This window comes from Hevea brasiliensis, chromosome 11, assembly GCF_030052815.1.
Source record: "Hevea brasiliensis isolate MT/VB/25A 57/8 chromosome 11, ASM3005281v1, whole genome shotgun sequence".
NCBI lineage: Eukaryota > Viridiplantae > Streptophyta > Magnoliopsida > Malpighiales > Euphorbiaceae > Hevea > Hevea brasiliensis.
In genome coordinates, this window is record NC_079503.1 from 93,467,452 (window position 1) to 93,491,880 (window position 24,429).

General features: G+C 28.6%; 2 protein-coding genes across 2 annotated transcripts; both read right to left on the reverse strand.

Moving 5' to 3' along the window:
• Nucleotides 1-2,070: 2,070 nt before the first annotated feature.
• On the reverse strand, nt 2,071-3,347 carry LOC110640330 (transcription factor WER). Its single transcript, XM_021791597.2, has 2 exons — nt 2,969-3,347; nt 2,071-2,605 (listed from the first exon to the last, which is right to left on the reverse strand). The coding sequence occupies exons 1-2, from the start codon at nt 3,232-3,234 to the stop codon at nt 2,071-2,073; spliced, it is 801 nt and encodes a 266-aa protein (XP_021647289.2). The 5' UTR covers nt 3,235-3,347.
• Nucleotides 3,348-15,530: 12,183 nt separating this feature from the next.
• Nucleotides 15,531-17,292, reverse strand: LOC110640318 (transcription factor MYB15-like). The gene is made up of 4 exons (XM_058129404.1): nt 17,187-17,292; nt 16,900-17,029; nt 15,898-16,398; nt 15,531-15,825 (listed from the first exon to the last, which is right to left on the reverse strand). Exons 1-4 carry the CDS (start codon nt 17,290-17,292, stop codon nt 15,531-15,533), a joined length of 1,032 nt encoding a protein of 343 aa, XP_057985387.1.
• Nucleotides 17,293-24,429: the final 7,137 nt, after the last annotated feature.

Here is a 24,429-nt window from a genome sequence, read left to right on the forward strand (position 1 = left end):
TCTCTGCTCCTATCGCCTTCCTTCCTCTCGTTGCTCACATCCACATTGTCGCTGGATGTGGTGCTACTATTTCTCTGGCTGTTGCTGTTGACCCCACAAGCTCAAAGGAGCATAGATTTTGATGATACCAAAACTCAACTAGAATCAAACTAACATTGTTTTAAGTGTTGTGCATCTCAAAGAAAAAGACACAAGGATTTCATGATGGATTCGTGCTTCTGAAGAAAGGATAACATTCTAAGGATAACACAGGACGAATCAAAGGAGATAAAAGAAGAAAATGTTACCTTCCAAGGCTACATTGAAAATCAGAATTGAAGGTACATATAGTATAGAAGTTAAGTTTTATTTTTAGGATTACTTGTGAAAAGAATTGAGGAGTAAAAGTCAATGATGCTTATTTTCAATCCCTCAAAAGATTTTTCTTTTAAATATCATTATTGGCCTAAAAAAAGTGTTTGACTATGATTTGGTGTAAAGTTTTATAGTTTTGAAAGTTATGAAGAAAAGTTTTTCTGGTATGCTAACTGGTTTGCTACTTATTTTAGTATGCTAACTGGTTTGCTATTTTCTCAAGTATGCCAACAGTCTCAACTCTGCACAACATCGCAGAAACGACAAAATAACGGCTATTTTCTTGAAATTCGTATCTGTAATGTTCAAATGAGTTCTCCAACGGTAAAAAACGTTCCAAAGCTATAAATACACCTACCTTTGGCCATTTTGCACTTAATGAAAGTTCCTCTACTGTTCAAAATCATAAAAGCTTTCATTCAAAGTGCTCAAAGTGATTTATTGCTCTTCATTGGCTTATTTACTCAACTCTTCTTTATAGATTCTGTTGTATTGAGTGAGAGTGAGTTTTAAACATCTTACTATTATTTATGAGAGGTCATTCAAGCACCTATTGAAGCTTGGTTGTGAAAAGTGTTTGGAAAAACACTTGGTAGAAGTGTGAAGCTACTTGTAAAAGCTTTGGTGAGAAGATTTGTAAAGGGCTTTTGTCTCTTGCCTTTAAAAGAGAAGAATAGTGAAGTGAAGACTCAAAGTGGGATCTTTGAGAGAGTGGATGTAGGCTAGTTGAAGCCGAACCACTATAAAAATTTCAGTGTTCATTTTCTCAACCCTTGCTCTTTACATTTAAGCATTTTAACTTTATGATTGATATGCTTCTGCTGATATGAAAGTTGATATTGTTTGCTGTTGATCTAGCTGCTATTTGAGAAAATCAGTTTTCTGCTAAATCTGCTGATATCTGATATGATCTGCTTATTGTTTAAACTGCTGTTAGTTAGTATATCCGTATATCGCTTGCTCAGTTCTCGTGTTAAAAACTTATCCAGACATCGATATCTCTGAATCCGATATAATTTGTTAGAACAGTTTACTGATTGCATATAGTCTAACTTTGAATCAACTTGTCAATAGAGCTGTATTGTTCATTTTTCACATTAGTCAATTTAGTTGAACCTAACTGCAATTTTTAAAGGTTTTGAGCAAGAACCGAAAATTGTTTTTAAAGTCCAATTCACCCCCCTCTTGGACATATTTTGGGACATCAGTTGCTATCCCCATAGTTAGCAGCAGGGACAGGGAAACAAACCCATTGGAAACATTCGTGCTGTCGTTGGTGGTGGTCGCTAACTCCGCCGCCGCCAACAACATTGTTTCCGCCGCTATTTGTGTCATTATGGGTGGTGGCAGCTTCAGTGGCGGTACTATTGGTTTTTGATATGGAGGTGTGGAGGAATGGAATCCTTGGCTTTGAAGAATAGACGGATCAAATCCGGGATAGATTTGATGATATCTGGAATGGCTATGGCATCATTAGCATGATTTCGTTGTTCAAAAATAATTTTTATTTATTCTTCATGGCATTATGTAATAGCTTTGAAAATTAATGCACATATTTTCATGTATAATTTAATTTCTTTAATTTAATAAAAATTCAACGACACTGAGTAATAATTAATAAATTAATCTTTTCTTTTAATAAACTCAAACTATATATGAAAACGCATAGAAAGAACACTATATATTAATTAGAGAATTCATATATTCGCTGCCTAACTAAAAATTCATCAAAAAATCACTTCCACTATCATTTTGGACTGCATCTGGATAAATGGACCCTTCAAGCCACATCAGTTCCGTGTCCATTGCATAACAATTCTCCAAAATCTCTAGGTCTTCAGTTGACAATGGCTGCCCCCTCAAAATTTTTACTTCTCTAGGTAGTTCAGGTAAGCCAGTATCCACCTCTACAGTGGCCTGCAGGCTTTTATGAATATCGTTGATAACCACATTAGTATAATTTGATGAGGAATTAGCAGCAGCAGCAGTAGTCTGCTTCGATGACTTTGAGATCCCACTGGAGCTTCCTGAAATTGATTTTTCTTCAGGAGCACCAGCTGAAAATGAGACATGATCAGTTTCAGATGTATTTGACCCTTCAGTTTGAAAATTTATTGTTTGGTTATCTGGCAATTTATTAGTTGCATGCACCACATTGTTCTTCTTCGAGATTTTTCTCAGGCGGGTGTGCCAATAATTTTTGATTTCGTTGTCTGTTCTTCCGGGCAGTCTTGCAGCAATTGCAGACCATCTGAACATATACAAGAAAGAAAATTAAATAATATTAATTACCAATCATATTTGAATGATCTAAGCTAAAGATGCATTAGCTATGAAACTTATTCAATGTAATTTCAATTAAACCCAAATCTTGGGTTATTCTTCTATGTGCAAGTCTGAGGAAAAAGCCGTGAAGCCTCAGGGCTCGAGTTACCTATAAGAAAAAGATATATAACAATGTTTACTTACATCAAAGTTTGATTTCTCTGATTGTTTATCCAACACAGACAGTCTAAACCAGGAAGCTATTATAACTTTGTCGAGCCATCACAGGATTCGATCCAAAACTATAAAAAAGAAGAAAAATACATAGTCCGAAAACGAGAGTATTTACCTATTTCCCAGCATTTCATGCAGACGGATGATGGTTTCCTCTTCTTTCTCAGTGAAATTTCCGCGCTTTATATTCGGCCTCAGGTAATTCATCCAACGAAGCCTGCAACTCTTTCCTGACCTTGACAAGCCTGCTGCTTTTGGCATCTCAGTCCAGTTCCAAATGCCATATCTGTTAATATAAGCTATCAACTTGTGATCTTCTTCAGGACTCCAAGTGCCCTTTTTCAATGGTATTTGATCAGAATTTGGAGCCCTCATCATCATCAAATCTGCGAGCTTGGTTCTATCGATCTGTAAGTTACTTTTCCATATTAAAAAAGCCGTTGCCTACCAGCAGGGGTTGTTTCCAGTAGAAAAACGTGTTTGAAAATTGCAATTTTTCCAACAGGACGACTTTCAGCGACAAAGCAAGCAAGCATGCTTATTTAATGAGAAATTCGTACGTTCCTGGCCAAAAAATGGATTCTATAAAATTCAGCTTTATTCAATGTTGCATTAATTTTTATTTTCTTCAAATTATAATTATTTCTTTTTATCTATGCATCATTTTGTTCCATGTATTGATTTTAATGGCAGACTTCTTATATAATTTCCCCTCATCAGTAGACCAATCACCAATTATATTTTCTAAATATTGAGAATTAACTAGCTATAATCGACGATTGCCAACCCACCGACATTGTGGAATGATAAGCCAAAAGACAAGACGTACGAGATGCTGATCTTGTCATTATTTATATTACATACCTTAATTACAAAAAGATTTAATTTAAATTATTCGATAATAACTTTTTTTAAAAATTTTTGTGATATATATAGTGATAACTTAAATTAATTCCATACTTTTTTAATTTTAATAAATGCAATCACATAATAATTTTATCTAAATATATACAATTCTATTGTGTGTTAATTTTTTTTCTTAATTTAAAATATGAAAAATAGGTTAAAGGCATGATTGATTAGGAAAATTATGCCATTATTGCTTTTCATTCAAAATGAAAAAGGAATAAAATCCTCGTGGAAATGATAATGGTCAAAAAGAAGCAGCGGCTTGATGGAACAAAATGGATATTCTGAAAGAGAGAAACTGTTTTCCATGTGAACCATGCCTGGACGCCATGTGCCTCGTGCTGGGATGAAATAAGGAGTCTTTCCTTAGGCCTAAACCCACCCTAATTAGGGTTCTCCATCATTGAGTTATCTCATCTGTTGCGGAATTTACGTGGCCTAAAGACACTTAAGGAATGAGCAATCACAAGAAACAAAGGTAATTAAATAAGGGTAATTTTTATAGCATGTCTCTGAATTTTGTTTTATACTTTACTTTTGCATCTTAACTTCAATTTATTATAAAAAATCTTTGAACTTTAATTTTATTTCACAAAATCCCTCTAATCTATTACAACAACTTTTCAAGTTAAAAAAATAATAAAATTATCATTTTACCTCATTTCATTTTACGTTAAAAATATATTGGTCATTTAATCACAATTTGAACCTATCACAAAAATATTAATACCATCACGATGATTTAGTTTTTGAAAAGAAGGAGGATTTACTCTTAATTGGAAAGTATTGAAACTATATTTGTAGACATCAAACTGTAGTTTAGGTTGATTTTTTAATTTGAAAATCTGTTATTCCAAATTAGTGGGATTTCTCGTGAAACAAAATTAAAAATTATGGAACTTTTTAGTAACAAATTAAAGTTAAAAACATAAGTGAAACAAAAAGCAAAATTCAGGGGTAACCAATAAAAATTATCCCAAGCAACAATCACACAAAGAAAAAATATTACCAACTTCATCTCGATAACTCATTAAATACACTACAAGAGATTTTATTTTTTTTTTCTTTCTTTTTATAGTAGTGAGCACTATTTACAGTGTTAAAATTTTTTCTTTTATTTAAAATTTTGTGCCAGTTTTTGTTAATTTAAAAAAAAAAAAAAAAAAAAAAAAAAAAAAAAATATATATATATATATATATAAATATATATATATATATATATATCTCAATCTCAAACTCCGAAATATATCACAATATTTACAAACCAAAATAATTTACAATTTATTTTATAACTTCAATGTACAATTTTAATTATTATATACAAAATGAACATACATTACAATACAAATGCAAAATATGGTATACTCAATATACCAATTTGAAATCGATACATAAATCTTTTATTGACAATTCACAAATCATATAGTTCACAATTCCATTTCACAATTTACAAAGTTCATATAACACAAATTTGATCAAATAAATCAATAATACCATTTGATCAAATAACTGAATAATACAATTTTGCAAATCAATATCATTATAAAAATTTTTGAGTCAAATAATTTAATAAACGGTGTTGCAATCCAATACACACACAGTCATGACACAAAAAAAAAAATCAAAAAAGTGTTGCACACCACACACAACAAAGCAATCTACAACCCCACTAATCAAATCAATGAGGAGGTGGCTAGCTAGCTAAATGATACTCATCCGATCTCTACAACCTCAAGGTAAAAACAGAGAGGAGAAAAATAATAATATAATCACACTCACCCCATAAATGGAGGAGGAACATAAATCACAATATTTAAATATTTTATACAAACCACAAATCATATTTTATCTTAAAATTTCCATTAAATAAGATTCTCAAAGCCAAAACAATAAAAATTATTCATAACTCATTTCTCCAAATAAATTTGCTAGTAAAAGCAGTGAATAAAAAATTTAAAAATATAATGTTCAAATAAATTTTTAAGTAGAAAATAAGAAATCAAAATTATTATGCACAAACACAATTTAAAACAATAACATACAATTAATCATAGTTTATTTCAATTGAAAAATTCAAAAGACACAATTTAAAACAATAACATACAAATAATCATAATTTATTTCAATTGAAAAAAACACAATTTAAAACAATAACATACAAATAATCATAATTTATTTCAATTGAAAAAATAATTAATTCATTGAGTTCTATTATTTCCTTAATCAACCATTTGTAGCCTTTTAGGTTGGTACATGTTACCCAATTTATTTCGTTATGGTCATTTTACTATTGTTGGTCAGAATGTACCAAATTGGTCACTTTAAGTCATTTTAGGTCAATTTAACTGTGCAAGCTATTGGACTTGCTTATGGTCATTTATGGGCTTTGGTGTCTTCATAAGACTTGTAGATATGTGTCTCAACTATTCATGGTAAAAAAATTTCTTTCATTTTTTTGAGTTTTGTGTGAGTTATGGCCTAAAACTAACTGCAAACCAAAATTTGGTTTTTAATGCCTTATAATCATTAATTTTTTTTTTTTTTTTTTTTTTTACAAGCAGAATTTTTTTTTTTTCTCTTTTTCATGAAAGTTTTTTTTTTTTTTTTTTTTTTCCTTCAATGGGTCTCTCTCAATTTGACCACACACTTAAGGTTCTAAGCCAAAATGCACAATCGCCTATAGCAACACTCTTTATTATATACTAAATACACTTTTACACTTACAAAAGTTATTCATGCCCATTTTCTTTTTTGTATCATAACACAAACACATTTCACAGCACATTGTACAAGGCTGCCATAACAAGTACATTAATTTCAAGCTTCCAAATTTAAGTGTAATTTACACAATAAATAACTGCCCTTAGGAGTTTCCATGGCTGCCAAAAAGTACACATCTCCTTTAAACATCAAACCTCAAAACCTATGCTATCCCTGTGTATGGATAACTTTTAATGAAAAGAAAAAGCCAAGAAAAAGCTTGAATCACACACATGGACTTTCAAGTCATGCGCAATGAGGAGGTGTTTGGGGGAGCAATTCGCTGGTTCTAAGGTTGAAGATGAAGATGTGTATTCTGCCCATCTCTCAACTCAACAAGTCATCAACACAAACTTTAATGAAACAATAAAAAAAAAAAAAAACACATACTTAACCAAACTCTTAAAAAAAAAAAAAAAAAAACTCTCTCTCTTTTTGTTGCCTATCTCCCCAAGGTATGGATAACTTTTAATGAAGAAAGTGAAAGAAAGAAGGAGCTTCACACACACTGCATGGAGCAGTCATCATGCAAATGGAGGTTTGTTGGGAGCAATTTTCGCTGGTTCTAAGGTTGAAGATGAAGATGTGTATTCTGCCCAAGATGATGAGTTAGTGGTCCACTTTGATGGGTAGTGGAGCACTAAGCTTAAATTAAATATTAGATTATTCATAAGTTTTATTTTCACACATTTAACTCCCTTTTTATTTTATTTATTAGTACCACACTATTTTATTTTTCATGACATTTTCCAGTATTTTCTTTTCTTGTATTTTATTATTTTATGTCTCCTCACTAATATTTAAATATAATTTGTTACAAAGAAATTAAAAACACACTAGTAATATGATTATTTTCATAACGTTTCTGTTGCTCTCTTTTAATATTGAGAAAATCTATCACGGAATTATGTGAGATGATATGTGTTTGCAAGCATACAGAATCGCACAATTAATACAAGGATGAGTAAGATATCATTTCTAAGAGGACTATCTTTAATTATCAAAATGTATGTTAATTTTACTAATATCTAGACGATCAAAATGAATTAAATTTAAGAAATTAAAATTTAGATAAAAATAAAATTAATTACAATTGGAAATTAACTATCAAGACAATAAAACTTTGGGATTAAAACCAAGTAAAAATGTGCTAGGGATATTGATACTGCCGTGAGTTACCAAGGTCCAGTCATAATGCAAAATCAGCCTGTAAACAAAGAAAATGGTGAGATTGGTGTCTTATCGGCCAGCCATTCCGATGCTCAAGTTAGAGATTTGAATGAAAATGGAGAATTGAGTAATAGAATGCTTCAATAGAAAATTTATTAGAGCAAGCTTACTTGATAATGCATGGTTCTAGTATTTATAGACTAAAGGCCAAAGAGCCATTCTAAGTATCTGTGAGAATCTTGGATACTTGGCTGATGTTTTGAGATTCTCGCTTATGAATCTACCCTGATTGTTAACTAGTACTGTTGATATTTGGAAAGGTTGATCTATAATTGGTTTGATATCTCATTCATATTTGTTTGGCCCCCACTAGTCAATTCATTCTTTTGCTTGGGTTGGTTTATCCGAGGTGTGGTTGATCCGAACCACGTGATGATCGATTTGCCTCCTGGTTATGATCCTTGTTTTGTTTTGACCTTTTAATCGAGCGCTGACTTCTTAATTGCCACATTGGATTCTTTGACCTAGCGCTGACCATTTGACTTAGTTTTGGGTGGGTAGTGTCAGATATTGATTTCACTTGACCTAATAATTAATCTCAATTAATTTTGTTCAATGATCAATTTTAACTATTCTTGTGAGGGTTAATAATAAAAAATATTTAATAATCCCTTCTGGCATTATCAAACCTTCTAATTAATGAATTAATCCTTATTTCGTAATAGAGAATTATTCTATTAATTAGAGTATTAAGACAAAGATTATTGTGACAAACCCCATAGATTTAACCTTAATTTCCACTCTTAGTTGAAACCTATGATAGTTATTATAAAATAAAATTCATAACCTTGTTTTCTAACCATAGATTATAAATCTAATATTCATTCAAGTATTTGGCCAAGATGCTTAAAAGCATTAAATACAAAAATAACAACCAGTAGCAAAGTAGAGAAATTAGATCAAAATCCTGAGATTAAAATTAAATCAAGCTATATTAAATCCCTAGTTAAAGAATTTAACCACTCATAATATCAAAACCAAAAATAAAAATCAACAAATCAAAAGTCAACATCATTCAACAAAAGTGGATTTCTCCCAAAGTAAAGAAATAAAAAGGGAAGAAAATAAAACTCTATAAGATGGAGATTGTTGTCTTCCTCCTTCAAGCTCCCAAAATTCACCCTTCAAGATCTTTGCTCTAGCATAAAAATGGTGGGTTTTGAGTGTTTAGAAGATTAACAAAACGTTTCTCCTCCTTTCCAATTGAAGAAAATCTCAACTAATTTCTATCTTGGACTCTTCCACTACCTCTTGTGAGTTGTCACCAGCCTATTAGGTGAGAAAAGACCTTCAGAGAGTATCGCACAGTTGGTGGTGCGCCTTTCCTTTAATCTCACGACTAGTGGTGTTTTTTCACAATCCCATAGGGAGCCATGAGATATCTCACAGCTAGTGGTGAGATCTTCTACTACTATGAGACTTAGATCTTCTGCCACTATGAGACTTTCTCCATTTTTCACAATTTTTTTTACCGATTATTGCATAAAATGAACAAACTTCAACAAAAGAAATTCACTTTTAACTTAAATTAACTATAAAATGCAAATAAAAATTAATTAAAAGACTAAATATTTACATGAATTAATAAAATTTACTTTATGAGTATACTATATATCACGAGATTTTCTCTAACTTGGAGAGTGTTGAAGTACTGTCGGTGAGGTTCTTCATTGAGTTTGTGGTTGCCTACATCAAAATAGCTTAAGCCAATTTGGCAGGGGTGAATACATGATTAGATATGGAGGGGGCCAAAATCTAAAGAGGCATACAATTATTAAAATTAATAAAAAAATTTTAAATTGCACTTTTATTAAAAAATAATCAACATTCATATATTCAAATAAGCAATACGAGTTTTAACAAATATACAAATAACTAGCATAAAAAATATTTAAGTTATACAAATTTAATAATATTCTTATAAATATACTTTAAATTGAGAAATTTTTGTTATATAATTGTTCTAATACTATATTGATTATGCTTTATCAATCAAGAATTTTTGTATAGCTAAAATTGAAATTAAAAATTATGAGAATTGAGATTTGATAATTGGGTCAGGAAGCAAATTGAGTAAATAGATACCAAAGTGTATGTACTTTAAACAGTAAGTAATTTAATTATTTAGCTATGCCAAAATATGGATGAAAATAAAAGAGTAAAAAGATTTACATAGATTTTAAGGTATGTGTCATTTTAGCTTTATTTTTCTCTTGTCTTATTAAATAGTCCTTTTTTTATATATATTTTTATTTATAGTATATTTTAAATAGATATTAAACTCATAATATTTAATTTAATTATTATTATTTTATTCACTTCTAAAATATTATTGTAGCATTAATAATATTTTAATTCCATAAATTTATTATTATTATTTAAAAAAAATTGAGGGGTTAAAGGCCCTATTATCAGAACTCACCTATGAGAAATTTTTATAACTATTTAAAAAAAAAAAAAATTGGTGGGGGGAGAAGGAGAGAGTGGGGGAGGGGGGAGAGGGGAAGGATGGTTAAGCTATATTTTGGGTCTGCATGGACAATTTGTTTTGACTCTCCCTTATTATGTATTCTCTTTCATTTTTTTGTTTGTAATTGATGTGGGACTTTAATATTCCCCCTCAAGTACAACTAGATTGGACTTAAGTTTTTTTAGTTCTAGTTGTCATTTGAACTGCATGCAGTGGCTCATTTAGAGTTAGTCATTTTTTTTGTATGACTTGACTTTATGGGTCTAGTTCTTTTGCTTGAGCGTGAATATACTTGAGTTTGAGTCATTGCTGTACTGTCCACCATGCTTTTTTGGATCCCAAATTATGGCATATTTTGATACCATATGAGATTTCCTCTAACTTGAAGGGTGCTGAAATTACTTCATTGAGTTTGGGATTTTCTCCACCAAATGGGTTAAGCTAGTTTGATTTGGCTTCCATTTAAAATATATTTTCTTTTATTTCTTTGTTTGTAACAGATGTAGGACTTCAACAAATTACAACTCCAATCCTCTAATTTGTACCTAAGCCAACCTTTGTATTGTTTACACTCTTAGGATTCCCAAAAATACAAGGGCTCCACCTTCCACACACTGTGATATTCCCGGCTATAGTTCCCCTCATTTCTAGTATGGTTTGGCTGTGAAATTCAGAAGTTGTGTTCTTGTTCTGATTTAATTTCTGAAATTATAATTTTGTAATTTCTTATACTAATGCTTTGTGATTATGTGAAATTGTGTTGTTATAGAGTCTTTTAACTTCTTGTTTACTTGTTAAGCATCAGGCAGTGTGGAATACTTCTTGCCATCTGCATTTCCTTCTTGGTTTACTGGATGTTGTTTCGCACTATCCACCAAAGAAACTTCCTAGATGCTCAATTAGAAATCTCATAAGTCGCTCCATTTTTGTGGTCAATGTGAATATCAACTTCTTCACAGCCATCTTCCATGGTTCTTCTAATCTGGGTTCTCAATTTGAGCTGCCAAAGCCCATCTCCAACCACGCTTCTCAAGCCTTAAATTCTGGTCCAATCGGTTTACTTCATGGCTGCATTCGCATAGTTTTGGGCCAATAACACTAAATAATGAAATATTATTAACCAGTGAAATTAATAAAACTCGGTTTTATACAAAAATAAATTTAATAATTTTATGGATAATATTTTTATGTTAATAGAATCTAAGTTCCCAAGAACTAATTAGCTATATAAAATTCTCTCTTCAACAACTTAATTTGTTCTTACATAATTATATCTTAGAACTAAAATCATAAAAAATAATATTTTTTTAATTGCAATAGGGATTATTTATCTTTTTATCAAACTATAGAAATAAATCTATACATATAACATGTCTAAAAATTAAAGAATGTACATCAAATGATTTTTTTTTTAAATTAACCATTTAATTTGTGATAAATTTTCTTGCAATAGGTTGAGCTAGAGTCTAATTACTAGTGATAAATTAATTAACCATTTAATTTGTGGCTTCATTGAATTTATTCTATGTGTTATTCAGTATCTCTTAGTTTTCCTCGATATTATATATCTTGTTAACATTATGTTTATTAAAAAAATATCTTCTTAATATTATTAAATAATAATTAATGAATTATAAAATATAAAATATTTTTTTTAAAATATTTTTTTATTATAAATAATAATTTTATAATTAATAAATAAACAGACTTGCAGTTCCATTTATTTTGATGAAAATATTTTCTCAAAAAATATACATATATTTTTTTGATATTTAAAGCGTGAAGAGAATGAATAGATGAAAATTTCTGACCAAATAAAAAATTAAATTATTTTTAAAGGTTTTGATAATATTATTAAAATATTAAAATATTTATAAATATATAATATAAATATATATTATTTGTTTAATAGGAGGCAGCATGTGCTCAAACTAATAATCCTTGCTGTCACGGCAGAAAATTTATGGTCAATGTTGGGAGCCCTCGAAGACGTGTTTAATGTTTTTAGTTAAAATAATAAGACGGCCACTGGGTGACGTATCGTTGCTCAGGTCAGGCCATTGGCGTAGGCAAAGAAATTATATACTATCTTTACTATTTTATATAAAATAATTTACCTAAAATGATAAACAAAATATGTGAATATAAATGGGTATTTTAAGATAATAATTACTAAGTAATGAATAAATTGTATTAATTATTTCATAACTTAAGTAATTATTTCATAAATAGTATATAATTTATAATTTCATTAATAAATTTAATTAAAATAAAATAATTAATCATAAAGATAATAAAAAGAAAAAAAAGAAAAAAGATGATAAAAGAGGAATCATATTCTTTTTCACTTGAAAATCTAAATTTTTTTTATGAAACAAATATAAAGTTTATAGATTTTATTTTAATAAATTGAAGTTAAGTAATTAAAATAAAATAATCACATAAATTAAGAAATATTTAATGTAATTTATCCCTTAATAATGAGTCTAAACAATAACTAATAACAAATTTTTTTACATAAAAATATAATTAAAATTATAAATATAATAATTAATAATTAATTTATATTCTATAATTTTTGGTAGGGGCAACGAAATATATATATATATATATATATATATATGGGGACGAAATCTTGTACGATGTATATTATAGAATAGAAATTCTTTCAACTGATTTTCCTTAATTAGGACAAAATACAATAAAAAAATAATTAATTAATATTATTGGACGCGTGGTGTGAAGTATGAACCATAAAATCAAACCTTGTGTGCTGCGGTTTGTCATCTTCTTCAATTTTTTCTTTACATGTCATTGTTTAAGTTGAATGTAATGGAGTATTTTATTGGTCTCATTTAATCGGCAATGTTTATTTCATTTATTAGTCATTAAGAAATTAATTATTTACAGAGACATTCAATTTCCAAACTATTATATGAGGAGAATTTTCAGAGACACAAAGGCACTGTGGATGTCGATGAGCTTTCTCTATACTTTCCCAGAATTCCACATGTTAATCGTTCCATCTAACAAATTAACAATAGCAGAACTGTTTTCTATTTCTTTTTTTTCCAAATCTTTAGCGTGAAGAGTAACAACTCTTTTAGCTAATAATAGAAGAATATCCACACCTTAGCCATTGTTAATGAGCTTAAAATATGTACTCCACGGTCGAAGTTTTTTAAATTCCTTTTCTCACCCATCTTTCTTATCAATTTTTTTTTATCAAATAGATTTTCTTTTTAAATGATTACTCTAGATTGTTTTTTTTTTTAATAAACTCTTAAATTTATATTCATTTAAAACAAATCTAATTTCATCTTCTTATATCTGTATCTGTCAGAATAAATCTGATATTTTTTTTACCCAATATTAAGGTTATGATCTTCAATTATTGGGTTCTGTTTTCTCTCCTATAGTGGGATTTATTTGCTTCTTGCCATATTTGATGAATTATTTGATAGTTCAAAATGCAGTGTAAATCATTGATCTTTTTAATTAGAAACTTTAAGTAATAATCTTCTCTATTAATAGAGCCAATAACTCCTATTCCTCGATGATTTAAACTTTTCTGTGAGTTAAAAATAAAACTAGCTAGGTTATTTAAGGTGGAAGAGCAGCTACAAAATTGTTCAATGAGTATATAAGAAGGCTCCATTATTATTGGTTCAGCAAATGTAAGATTCTTCCTTATCTCTTTCCCAATCTTTTCCTTAAATCTCAAACCAAGTACATAGCTAGATCATACCTGGAGTTCAATATAGTCATTTTTTTCTATTAAAGCTTTTATACCATTTTAACTTTCTAAGCAACTCTATTCATTTTTAATTTTTTTTTAGTTCATTTAGTTTAATTAATTGAAAGCTATTAATAAGTAAAAAGGACTCTTAATGAGTTAAAATTTATTAATTATAAATTTTTCTTTTTGAACTATTTCAGTGTAAAATAGTATAATTAATAAGAGATTTCATATGATTATTTTATTTAAAATAAAGTGAGATTATTTTGTTTTATGAGAAAATTTTACTTTTTATGAAATTTTTATATTTTATCTCACACATTTAAATAATATATATATGCTTAATTATTTTTTTAAAAGTAACCACTTTATTGTAAAGTATATTAGATTATTTAAAAAAAATAAAATTTACTATATATATAAAGAAATCATCCTTTTTAGCAACGGATTTACGATGTTGTCGCTAATTCATATGAACTAATGTAGAAATTTTTAACAACACATTAAATCAATTGCTAAATATTCCTCATAAAAAAAATTCATTGCTAAAAAGTATTAGCGACTAATGATTAAATCATAAATCTGTCGCTAAAATCTTATTGAAAAATATATTACATATATAAGTTCATTTTTCTATAAAGTGTTACTATATAAAAGAATTGCTTTTTATTTTCTTGTAGTGCTATTTTTTTTATTAATTTAATATATTTTTCATAAAAGAAACCATAAAATTCAGTGTGGCTAAAAAGGAATAGGTTATCGAGAAAACATATAGAAAATTCCTATTTATATATTCTATGCAAATTTGTCCTATAACTCTAATAATCGAAATCTAAAAAGATAGAAAATTATAATTTGTTTTTTTAATATAATTTTATTGAATTTAAATAAATAACATTACTCAATCACCTCATTATATATATATATATATATATATATAGTACATTATATTCCATTAATTTACTACAACACACAGAATGTGATCTAATAAATATTAATTTTATTTTGTTATAGCATCCATATTTGAACTATAAAGCCCTTTTTTTTTTTATGACAAACCCTAATATGGCCATAGAGGCTATAAATAAATATATTATTTGTAAATCGAATGCTTTGTAGCTAGCATCTCATGCAAAGCATACGTGAGCAAATAGATATATTCTTCAAACGACAATGGAATTGCGCAACTCATTTTCCTCCACCATGTTACACAAACTTTGGATTTCTTTTTGGAAGCATATTGAATCAATATTACTTTGTTGGAAGATGATTAACACATAAAAGATAAATAAGGAATTATTGGGAGAGAATACTAAAAACACTCAATATCATATATTATAGATCACTACTCCACTCTTTCTACATTAACACATATACCATAGAGGTATAACTAGTAGCTAGCTAACACTATTCTAAGCATACCACACACATATCCTTACATACTTCTGATGCACATTGTTAATACTTAAATTTATGCTTTTAATATTTTTCTGGATGCAGGATAATAAAGAGAAAGACAGTGCACGAAATATCTCACATTTATGAATAGTGGAGTTAATGCACGCAGTTTTATGGTTGCCTTGTAGAGAGATTGTTTTCATCGTTTGAACTCATGACTTCCATATCACAAATGAAGTGTGGAAGAAGCCCTTCAAGGTCCTTATCCTCTGTTGTGTACAAGTCTTCTATTATTGGGCACGGCTGCTCCCGCAAACTTTGGATTATTTCTCTAGATAATTCAGATGCCCCACTATTCTCCTGTGACATCACTTGATATTCAGCAGACCACAAAGGAGGATATTCAAATGAATCATCGCAGTAATTATTATATGAATAAACAGGCTCTTCATGCCATATCTGATACGTGATATCCTTATTATCCTCCACTATTTGCAAGCCCTCCAATGGAAATGGTTGTCCACACTGACTCTGGAATTGGAGATCTCCAGATAAATCAATATTCTCCTGTTCTATTGCCTGGTTCTCATAAGACAGTAGAGGAAAATTGCCAAAAAAGTCATTATTTGAAGCAAACGGGTAAAGAGTTTGCCAATGATCCTCCATTATATGCAAGCCTTCCGCAGAAAATGATTGCCCACGTAAGCTTTCAAAGTTTCCAGAAAATTTAGATAATTCAACATTAGTATTTTGACCTAAAGCCTGGTTTTTATCAATTCCGTTGAGAAGGTTAGAACTTGATGAATTTGGGACCTCCTTAAAGCTTTCTGCAATCAACGCTTTTGGAACAGTTGAAATTGAGCCAGTACCTTCGGAGAGATGATTCTTCATCTTTGGCTGGACTCCATAAATACTTCGCACCCTCTCCAATTTAGTTTCAGATGCTGTATTCTTGAAGCGTCTTTTTAAATTGCAGTTCCAGTAATTTTTTATGTCATTGTCTGTTCTTCCAGGCAATCTGGCTGCAATTGCTGACCATCTAAAGAAAGAGAAATAAAAATTGAGTATGCACATGTTCATTTAGGAGCTTGCCTTGTACTTAGCATTTTATTAAGTGATATGGTCTTCAATAATGGCTAAATAGCAAAATTTTCCAAAACACATGAAAAGTACGAATCAGGCACAGTGATCCGATCGACCATCCTCTTCTTCTTCTTCTTCTTTACTAATAATATTTTGCTTTCTACATTACTATTATAACAACCAAATCCACGTATGTAATTTCTCCATGAAAATATGTAAGTAAACAATTGAATCTGTAAATCTTAAATATAATTTCAATTGTATTTAATTAATAAATTTAAGATATTACTTTTTTTCAACAACAAACCAATACATTCCCTATAGATATGCTCACATGTTTCTGCCAAGGGCATTAGAAGGGAATAAAAGAAAAACCTGAAAAATGTATAATCAAGATCAATTGATTGCTTTAAATCATCAAGAAATTATATATTTAGCGTCAAAATTAGCCATATACCTGTTCCCCAGCATTTCATGCAGCTTGTGTATGGTGTCTTCTTCTTCCTTGCTGAAGTTCCGATGCTTTATATTTGGCCTCAGGTAATTCATCCAGCGAAGTCTGCAACTCTTCCCTGACCTTGGCAAACCTAAAAGAGTACAAGGGAACAAAAAGAAAGGTTAAATACAATACTACTGATTTAATTACTTATAAAATCGTCCAATTTAATTTGCTTTTCCTTTTGCATATATATATATATATATATATATATATATATATATATATATATGAACTTTCTTTCTCACCAGCAGCTTTTGGCATCTCATTCCAGTTCCAAATGCCATATCTGCTAATATAAGCTATTAACTTCTGATCTTCCTCAGCACTCCATTTTCCTTTTTTCAAATCCATGCTTTTTGAGAGAGTACTAAGCCAAAGTGACTCGCAATTTGGCATATATGTATACACACAAGTATGTGTTTACGTCGTGGTTCAAAGTTTCAAATTTCTAATTTTATATTCCATTGGTTAATAACAAGGTTCTCAAACCTGGACTGGTCAGTATACCGGTGAAGGGAGAGGGTTAAAAGTTTAAAATTTAGCTAGGTTGAATCTAATTTTAACAGGTATAATATTAAATATATTATAATTAATATTATTTTAAAAATTATAAAAGATAAGGTATTATTATAATTAAAAGTTTAATATATTTTATAATTAATAATTATAATAAATTTAATTAATTTTAATATGTAAATAAATTTTTTAAAAATAATTTAATATTTCAATTGAAATATTAAATGATTATTTTAGAATAAAAAATATTAACAATAATTTTTTTATAATAATAAACTTATTTCTATCAATAAAAAAAATAAACTTTAATATATTAAAATTTTATACAACAATAAATAGAAAAAATTTTATAATTTTTGCTATATAAAAAATAATTCATGTTAATATACTAATATGTAAATTATTGATACCATTAATTATTTAAATCCTAAGTCAGTGAGATAATTAGTAAGATAAAAAGCCTTTATTTTTCTTTTTTACAATTTTCCAAATTTAATAATTGTTAGTTACTTTATATTAATATTTAATGTCATGATATCAATATATATATATATAAAATGAGGAATCTCACTTACCAAGTTGAAAACTGGCTGAGTGGAATTCCATCAGTGTACCTCATTTAATTATTTTTGGTGAGTGACCCGGTCAAGTTCGCTTATATTTGTGAGTGACTCGGCCGGTTCGCTGGACCAAGTTCTGATTCCCAATTGAACAATCATGTTTAATAAAGACCGGACACTAAAAAAAAAAAAAAAGTAACCTATCGAATTGATTGCTAATTCATTAAAATTGATTGCTAATCGATTTAACAATTATTTCAATCGGTTGCAATGAACCTAGTTGTAAATAGCAATCAACAATTAAATCAATTGCTAAATTAATTATACTTAAAAAAACAAAATTTTTGATAAAAAACTATCAATTGCTAGAAGCAATTGAATTAGCAACCGAAACATAATTACTTGTAAAAAATTTAGTGTCTTTAATTTTATAATTCTGCAATCATTTTGTAAATAGGTTATTATTTACAACTAATTTAATAATTGAAAAGTTGGTTGTTAATTTTAAAAAAATTATAAAAAAATAAATTTCTAAATATTAAATAAAAAAATCAAATAAATAAAAATTTTAAAAATTACTAAAATAATAAATTATTAATAAAAATTAGTACTAAAAATTACTATTAAAAATATTATAAAAATTTACTAATAATATAAAATATTATAAAAATTACTAATAATAACTATTATAAAAATATTAACAAAAAATTAAATATAAAACATATTTATAAGACAAATTACTAAAAAAAAATTACCATATATATATATATTATAACAAAAAATTACTAAAAATTAATACTACAAATAATTTACTAACAAAAATATATTTTTTATATAAAAATTTTTATTTTATACCAAAGAAAAATAAATTAAATAAAAAAGATGAAAAAGAAAAAGAAGATGAAGAAGAAAGAAGATGAAGAAAAAAAAAGATGAAGAAAATAGATGAGAAAGAAAAAGATCGTGAGGAAAATAAATGATAAAGAAAAAGATGATAAAAAAGAAAATAGACAAGAAAGAAAAAGATATTAAAGAAGAAAATATATGAGAAAAAAAAGTTGAAGAAAAAAAAAGATGAGAAAAAAATAATGAAGAAAATAAATGAAAAAGAAAAAATTATGAAGAAAATATGTTAGAAAAGAAAAGATAATGATAAAATAGAAGAGAATAAAAAAGATAATAATAATGAAAAAGATGATAAAAAATGAGAGAAAAGAGAAGAAAGATAAAAAATGTGCTACTAATATATTTTGGAAGTGTTTGTGTTGAGTTTATAAGTTATAGACTCAAAATTACCAAATTACTTCAAATCAAAAAGTTAAGAAAGAGTAACATAAGGAAACAAACATTTATGGGAATCTATAATGTAAATTTTATTTATTTTATATCTTGTAAATCTTATTTTATTAACTATGTTAGCTCAAGTCTAGACGGTACTAAGAATATCTTGTTCAACTCAGTTTTCACCTAATTTTTTATCAAGGAAAAATTAAATAAATTTTTTAAAAATGTAAAATTAATTTTGAAAAGTATTTTAGTTGCAAAATACATTGAATTAGCTTTCCAATGGTTCAAATGAATCAAAAATCTGAGTTCGAATAAAAATGTTATGAGTTTTTTAAACTCTTAATTTTTTAGTGTCTTTACTTGTAACTTTTTCTTGACCAAAGGGGGACTAAAATGAAATTTTCACATTTAAGAAATGCAAATTTATTTTTGAAAGTGTTTTCATTAAAACGTTTATGAAATTAGTTTTCCAACAGTTCAAACAGATCGAAAATCCGAGTTATTGTCAAAAAGTTATGCATTTCTAAAGCCCAAGTGCCATTTTGACACTTTCTGTCCAGAGAGCATTTCGACAGCCGAAAGTGGAAACTACGGCAGTCGATAGTTCACTCTTTAAATCATGATTTTTTAGCGTTAAAAGTCATTTTGTCCAAAGAGCACTCCAGTTGCCGAAAGTGGAAACTTCAGCACTCGATAGTGACTTTTCAAAGCTATTTTTTTGGAGCTTCAACCTTCGGCAGTCGAAGTAAATAACTTCGGCAGTCGAAACTGGGTTTCTGTAACTCGAAAAAATAGAGCTTTGGGTGGTTGAACGGCTAGTTTTGCATTTAATGCACCCCCAACTGCTATTTTCTTGTAAAAACTATAAATACACACCATTTATGACTGGAAACAAGTTTAAACAACAACAATCTTTTTGAAATTTATTATGTTCTAAAGATTTTATTCATTCTTTCTCTAGAACTTGAGCTATCATAGTTAATGTTGAGAAATTAATATTTGAGTTGTAAATTCTTTGTTCTGAGAGTTTATTCAAGGTTGTTGTAAGCACTTATTGTAATTTTGAATGTGATAGAGTTTTAAATAGCTTTTGAGTGTAAAGGGATTTGTAAAAGAGCAAGGATTTGCTCTTGTGGTGACTATAAGGCGTTTATTCTTTACCTAAAGAAGAATTTTAGTGGAGTTAACTATCAATGAGGGCCTTGAGGAGAGGACGTAGGCTTGGGAGAGCCGAACCTCTATAAATCTCTTGTGTTATCATTCTTCCTTTTATCTTCTTTGTGTTTAAATTTCTTTTAATATTTAATTTTGCAATTAGAACCTAATTCACCCCCCTCTTAGGTTGCTACAAGGGACAACAAAAATATTTAAAATTTCATTTTAACTAATTTTCTTTTAATAATTAGTATAAAATATTTAAAATTTTATTTTAAAAGTGAAAATAGTTTTATTAGATAGGGTTTAACTGAATTTGAAATTTTATTTTAACTTATCTTATTTTAATATAAAGAGAGTACTTTTTTTTTTTTTTTTAAAGTTAAGATATCAACTTGAAATTGCCAAGTGACTATACCAATTGCATCAAAGCCATGGATTAGAAGCCTTATCTTGTAGGAGGTGGTTCTCCTAGCCAAAACAAGATGTTTTAATCAAGTTATAATTGAAGAACACTCTTCAGTATGTGATACAAGTAATCTCCAGTAACTATATACCCTTTGCCAATTTAAGGAATTATCTTGTATGAAATTGAAATATTTAAAATTGATAACTCTAAAGTAGAGATGATTGATAGTTATTAAAAGAAGGTATATAGGGTTTGTTGTTGATTTTAATTTTCTCCTTTTATTTATTCCCTTTAAATCATTAATATTAATTATGTTGCATCCCTCGTTAATTAACATATGATATAATTAAAAAAATAATAATTTTCTTTAAAAAAAAATTAAAGATTTAAAATTTAAAATATAAATATATGAATTTTTATTTTAAAAGTAAAATTAATTTTATTAAATAAAATATAAATGAGTTTAAAATTTTATTTTAATTTATTTTTTAATTATAAATTTAATTATTAGTATTAAATAATGTTTAATAAAATAATTTTTCTTAATAATATATATAAAATTAACAGTATTCGATATAAATCAAAATAACTGATAGAATTAAAATTTTGAAAAAAATATTTTTCTTATTCAGTAATTTTTATTTAGTTCAATAGAAAATTTTTTATCAAAATTAAACAAATCGATAAAATCAATTTTTAAAAAATTCAAAATGAATTGAATTAAATTACTAAATAAAGAAAAATATTAATTTAAAATATTAATTTGATTGATTATTTTAACTTAAAATAAATACTACCAAATTAATGTATATTGATATATAAATTAATATAATAAGTAAAATTTTTGTTAATATATGAATAAAATAAATATTTTAACTTTAACTTAAATTAAATAAAAATAAAAAATAAAAAAAATTAAATTATTACCGGACAACATGTGAGTAAATAACTAATATATAGCTAATTATGATGCTTCTCCAAAATGCACGCCAACAAAATCCATTTCACAAATTGCATACATAATAATTAAAGTTCATGCAAGTATATGTAAACAGTGAGCTGTTTCATCACCAAAAATTTTTTAGATCAATGGCTGATATTCCAGAATTTAATCTATAGGATAACAAATTACAATTATATTTTTGAATTGGGTCTGTTTCGAAATAAATTATATCATTCGCAATATTGAATTCTGATCGAGAGAGAATAATGGGATTTGACCACATTCAATGCCTACATTGTCACAACCCAATCTATGGGCCGGATCGGCACTAGGACCTGAGACAGCCTAAAGCCCCCGAGGCCTGTAGTAAGCCTAACTATTCCTTCACTCAATCCTAAGACCCATATTGAGCTCAATTTCAAGAAATTAACTAGAAAGAATCCGGCCATAACATGGACCACCCAAAGGGGAGTTTTTGACTCACCCAAAGGGGAGTTTTTGACTCACATGACCTGTAAGCACAATATATATCAATTTGGAGAGCTCAGCTCATCCATCAATCATCCATAACCCAAAATAAAATCAATGGGAACTCAGCTTCCTCATCCATCATAGATATCCAACTACCCAATTATACATACATAAAGTTTAATAAGTTACAATCCCAAATATTAATAAATATTACAGTCTAGCTGAATATTATGGTCCTACACATGCGGAGATCTAGAAGTTATATTAAACGGTATAAAACATAAAATTAATAATAAGTAGACTTGTGAAGAATGAAAGTAGGTTAGATGCAAGGAAAAACTCTCCTGTAACCTGGAAAAATAGAGAACAGGAATGAGCGTTCGACTCAAAGAGTAAATATTTATTTTACTTACAATTTCTATAGCTATCTAATTCTAATGTATCATTGAAAATGAAATGCATCATTTTCATATAAGTCAAACAAATCAAATTAATTCACATTAAAGATAATCTGGAGCACTCACGCACCAGTGTCAAATCCATACTCACACATACATATATGGGAAGCTGATCTCTTTATCCAGCTCTCTTAATCCAAGGCTTGCCAGCGAGATCAACTTAAGTCGGACTTTCGCTTAATAATCCATATGCAGTGGTCAGCGAGGTCAACTTAAAGCCATACTTACCCCGACTTCCTCAAAAAGGACTAGGCCCCAAGCGAGACTAGCTCAAGCCGATTTGCCTGTCCTACCCTTATCCACATATGCCACATACACACGCACTCACACACACAGCTCCAGATTATAAAATACAGCAACCAAACAAACACCATCAAGTATAAATGCAAAATAGGGCATACCTAATATTTACTATATAAATATAGGTATAAGTGATATATGACCATGCCAAAATATAATAATATTGAAATTATAAACAAAATAAATATCTCCTAACAACACTTGTACAAGCTACTGTGGTAGCTGGGCGGAGAAAGAAGGCTGTCCCGATTCACCTAAACAATATTTTAAAATTTACTAATAAACCACTTGAAACAAAATAATAAAGAATCAAAAGACAGCCCTAAGGTTTTGCTAAAAATTCGACAGAGTTTTTCTTATACCTAGAACTTACCCATCCTATAAAAGGGCTCAAAAATATACTTCTATATCCACAAAGTCACACAACTATATCTGAATCACATCACATGGCCCCTGCTGGGCCTATCCAAACAGTCAACAATCACAATTTTAAAAAATTATAATTTAGTCCCTATAACTAACCCTTTTTACAAAAATTACCCAAATGAACTCTAAAAATTTTAAAATTTTTGCCCCGCTGTCCCTAGCAATATTAATAAGTTAATACAAAAGGAATTATAATTTTCTAATAAACTCCGAATATTTTATGAATTTTTAATCTAAACTTAATACTAAATAACTGAAGAAACTTTGGATTCGGGTTTACTTATACCAATTATGAAGCTTGAAACGCGTCCAAGGCATCTGCAAATGGTGAGGTAGGCTATAACCTTGACTCGATTCTTAAATGATTCCAGTAGTTTATCTGCTCAGCTCGAAATTGCAGATTCGGGCGACGATCGACTTTCCACAAAACGAAAGTACCTACGCGAAGCCCACAATACTAGAGTTAGAATAAAATATTTACATATAAAATAATTATTTAAAAATTAGAGATGTTACATTCTTCTCCCACAGAAAATTCATCATCGAATTTTATACAAGGCAAAATAAAATTACAGGATTACATAATCACCCAATGCAAATGCTATATCCTCCCGCCTAGGATCCACATAGCTCTTTTGCTTGCTGCAGTATCCTAGCTATCATCATCATTTCATAGCGAAAATCATACCTCAAACCACTCCTTAATCTTTTTCTGATATCTTCAGTACTCACTATACCTCCACTGTGCTTAACTTGATATCTTGCTTACCTCTCCTTCATTGTGCCCTAACGTATCTCTTAGTGACTTCAGTCCCCATACCTCTATTTCAACAATCTCTGCTTCCTACAAACATGACTTATGTTCCTTATCCTATAGTATCTTATGAGATGCTTTCCTGTAGCACCTATCATAGGCATCTTGTTCGACATCTTTACTTGTCCCATGACCTTATTGGTCAACAC

What these genes read in the sequence shown, in the direction of transcription:
- LOC110640318 (XM_058129404.1), bottom strand. Translation starts at nt 17,292, where the DNA reads ATGGATTTGAAAAAAGGAAAATGGAGTGCTGAGGAAGATCAGAAGTTA. An exon ending in CATGAAATGCTGGGGAACAG is followed by an intron (nt 16,399 to 16,899) that starts GTATATGGCTAA and finishes CTCTTTCTTTAG; the next exon opens with ATGGTCAGCAATTGCAGCCA. An exon ending in GATTTATCTGGAGATCTCCA is followed by an intron (nt 15,826 to 15,897) that starts ATTCCAGAGTCA and finishes TAAGGATATCAC; the next exon opens with GTATCAGATATGGCATGAAG.
- LOC110640330 (XM_021791597.2), bottom strand. Translation starts at nt 3,234, where the DNA reads ATGATGATGAGGGCTCCAAATTCTGATCAAATACCATTGAAAAAGGGC. An exon ending in CATGAAATGCTGGGAAATAG is followed by an intron (nt 2,606 to 2,968) that starts GTAAATACTCTC and finishes GTATATGTTCAG; the next exon opens with ATGGTCTGCAATTGCTGCAA.